The sequence below is a fragment of the Nicotiana tabacum genome, chromosome 13, assembly GCF_000715075.1.
Source record: "Nicotiana tabacum cultivar K326 chromosome 13, ASM71507v2, whole genome shotgun sequence".
Classification (NCBI taxonomy): domain Eukaryota; kingdom Viridiplantae; phylum Streptophyta; class Magnoliopsida; order Solanales; family Solanaceae; genus Nicotiana; species Nicotiana tabacum.
This window is the reverse complement of record NC_134092.1, coordinates 123,682,687-123,686,431: the sequence shown is the minus strand read 5'-3', so window position 1 is coordinate 123,686,431 and position 3,745 is coordinate 123,682,687. Positions and strand designations below refer to the sequence as shown.

At 38.0% G+C, this 3,745-nt stretch overlaps 1 protein-coding gene across 1 annotated transcript; it reads right to left on the bottom strand.

Moving 5' to 3' along the window:
- Positions 1-2,966: 2,966 nt before the first annotated feature.
- Positions 2,967-3,332, bottom strand: LOC142168340 (uncharacterized). Its single transcript, XM_075229014.1, has one exon. The coding sequence runs from the start codon at positions 3,330-3,332 to the stop codon at positions 2,967-2,969; it is 366 nt and encodes a 121-aa protein (XP_075085115.1).
- Between the last annotated feature and the right edge of the window lie 413 nt (positions 3,333-3,745).

Below are 3,745 nucleotides of genomic sequence, written 5' to 3'. Positions count from 1 at the left end.
CTTACATCCTATGGCTTTCTTTCCAACATGTAAGGGAATTAAGTCCCAAGTATGATTGGCATGTGATGCCTCAAACTCTTGGTTCATAATTGTTTGCCAAGCAGGATTCATAGCTGCCTCCTCATACGATGAGGGTTCACTGCCACTGCAGATGTCTCTCACAAGACTTTGACTCTCAGGATTTAAGACATCAGAGGTTACATGATGATTTTTAGAGAACATGGCATTAAGGGAGAAAGGTACAACAGAGTTGTTGTGAGCAATAAATGGTGATGATTTTAGCTTAGGGAGTGAGTGTAGGTAGTCTTGTAAATACACATGTGTCCTGTGTGGTCTTTGTGATTTCCTTAAGGCAACAGGTGTGTTGACAGGTTGATAGGCAATTGGTGATAAGGTGTGGCTTGAAGATTGTGGTGCTCCAAGTTGTGGTTAAGGACTGGAGGGACTCAAAGTGGGTGAACTAGTGTTGGACTCAAGGTGTTGGGATTGTCCATGTGTAACATTGGTGCCATTATCACTATCATAAGTATGTTCAGTGCCCTTTTGTATATAATCAATGAAGGGAACATAATTAAGAACAGAAGGAAATGAAGTATTTTCAGGTGATATAGTAAAAGGAAACACATTCTCAATGAAGACAACATCCCTGGAAACAGATATATTTTTAGTGGCAAGACTTAAGACCTTGTACCCTTTGACACCATAGGGATAATCAATGAATGTGTGTGGGGATGTTCTAGGTTCAAACTTGTCTCTATGCACTTTTGGTATAGAAGGATAACACAGGAATCCAAAACTTCTCATGTGAGAGTATGTTGGTTTTCTCTTGTGAAGTAATTCGAATGGGGATTTAGGATAACTGTGTGAAGAGGGTAATCTGTTTATGATGTAGGTTACACATAAGATGCACTCACCCCAGTATTTTTCAGTTAATTTTGATTGGAATAGGAGTGCCCTGGAAATTTTCAGGAGATATTTATGTTTTCTTTATACTATCCCATTCTGTTGTGGTATATAAGGGCAAGTCTTTTGGTGAATGATGCCTTTGGATTGAAAAAACATACTTGCCTCTATACTGGTGAATTTTAAGCCATTGCCTGATCTTATTGTTTTAACTTTTGTATTAAACTGGGTTTCAACCATAGAGATAAATATTTTTATAACCTTGTAAGGCATTGCTTTTGCAGGTGAGAAGGTTAGTCCAGGTGGACCTACTGTAATCATCCACCCATGTAAGGAAGTACTTGTAGTTGTCATGTGTTGCCACATGATAGGGTCCCCATATATCTATGTGTAGTAGTTGAAAGATTTTTGTGGAAAAAATTATTTTCTAGGGAAATAGTAGTCTTCCCTGCCTGGCCATTGGACAAATGGAACAAAGAAAGGGTTGCTTTGAAGGAAAGGAAATGGGGATAGAGAAAATCCCTCTCATTTTGACAAAGGTTACATGTCCAAGTCTATTATGCCACAGAACATTCACATCTTGATCAGGTGATACACAAGAATTCAGACTAAGGTGTTTATTATTCAAACATGAACCATTTACAGGTGGATGGGATACACACTTATTTGTGGACAATGAACTATGTACATATGAATCAATATGACAGTGTGAGTTGTGTGTGTGGTGAGCCTTATTTCCAAGACAAGAGACTGAGTTGCTAACAGCAAAACCTGAGTACTTGTTTCTCAGACAATTTGGGCAAAGAAGGTACAACACATCACAAGCCTTACCAATCTCCAGAGGCCTAGGGGCCTGCAGAATACAAAGGTTGTCAGTGAAGGCTACTATGCTTCTGGGTTAAAACTGGTCAGACCATGAATGGAAATTAGATTGTATTTGAAGGAAGGTACAAACATTACTTTATGTAAAATGATATCAGGCACAAGTGTTATACTACCAATTTCTGTTACTCTCACTTTATATCTATTTGGTACGACAACTAGGAGTGGATAGGGCAATGTTACTATGTTGGTTAATAGGGACTTATTGAAGGTCATGTAATTGGAAGCCCCTGAGTCTAATATCCAGGAATCAGTCTTGTTTTTGAGATATTGATATGATAATTTACCAAAATCTATAGAGGAAGTACAAAATATTATCCCTGCAAAGTTCACAGCTCCATTGATAGGATTGGTGGCACCTGTATTCTCTCCTTCATTCCAGCTTGAAATTAAAGTATTGTAGCAGATTCATAATTTGTCCATATTGCTCCTTTGACAGGTTGATGTTCTGGTCTTCATTCAAATTATTTTGTTCCTCTCCTTTGTTAGATAACATATCAGAGGGTTGATTTCCATGTACATTGGCCACTATTTTTTTTCCCTTGTTATAATTCTGGTTCCGATTGATGCCTTGATTCTGGTTGAAGTTTTGGTTTGGATTTTGGTTTTGATTGCGAGGATATCCAGAACTCTCAGGGTAGCCATGTAATTTGAAACACCTATCCTTAGTGTGCCCTGGTTTCTTGCAGTAGTCACATATAGGTCTTCCCCTTCCTTGTCCTCCATAGTTGCTGTTGTTGATCGAATAGTTGATCATATAAGTGTTGGACCTAAAACTAGCAGCATTCATAGAGGTTGATTCGATAAACAACTGAGTGTTTGGTTTGACTTCCCTCTACTTCTCATCTAGTATTAGGAGAGAAAAGGCTTGAGCTAAGTTTGGTAATGGGTTCATCATGAGGATGCTTCCTCGAATCACAGTGTAGGTTTCATTCAATCCCATGAGGAATTGTATTAGTCGCCTATCCTGCTCAGCTTTGTAGATTTTCCTTCGCGCCACAAGTACAATTGCAACTGCATTGAGACCTTTTACTCAAGGTGCTCAATTCTTCCCAGAGCTTCTTCAATTTGGTGTAGTAATTGGTAGTATCAAGAGTCTCCTGAGATGTATCATTTATTTCCTTTTGGATTTGATACAGTCGAGCTCCATTTGTCTGCTCATATCGATTTTCTAGCTCAATTCAAGTCTCCATAGCATCATTTGCATATTCAACACTGCCTGCGATTGCCTTTGACAGAGAATTAAGGATCCATGAAGTCACCATGTCATCACATCGCTCCCATTGACGAAACATGGGTGAGTGAGGGTCCGGACGCTTGCATTCGCCAATTATAAACCCTAACTTATTTTTCACTGACAGACCTCGCAACACACTACGCCTCCATGAACGATAACCAACTCCACTGAGGGGAACGAAAACAAGCATAGCACCGGGATTATCCGACGGGTGCAGATACAAGGGATCACTTGGATCGATTTCGGAATTTTCTGTAACTCCGATGTTCACTTCTGTGTTAGCCACATCGCTCAAATCATCAACAACCATGAGTGATTGAGATTAATTGTGTGAGTATCACACTTTGGAAGAAAAGGCCCCTTATCAGATAGTCAGGCAAAAAGAAGACCGCTCTCAGAAATCGACGAACACAAAGGAGAAATGGATAATTGAGAGATGATATATCGGAACAACCAAGCTCTGATACCATGTTAATTACTCAAAGTAACATTGGCTCGAGCTCAGCTTTACGCAAAATCTGCTGTCGGAGAGAGAGAGAGAGAGAGAGAGAGAGAGAGAGAGAGAGAGAGATATATATATATATATATATATATATATATATATATATATATATATATATATATATATATATATATATATATATATATATATATATATATATATATATATATATATATATATATATATATATATATATATATATATATATATATATATATATA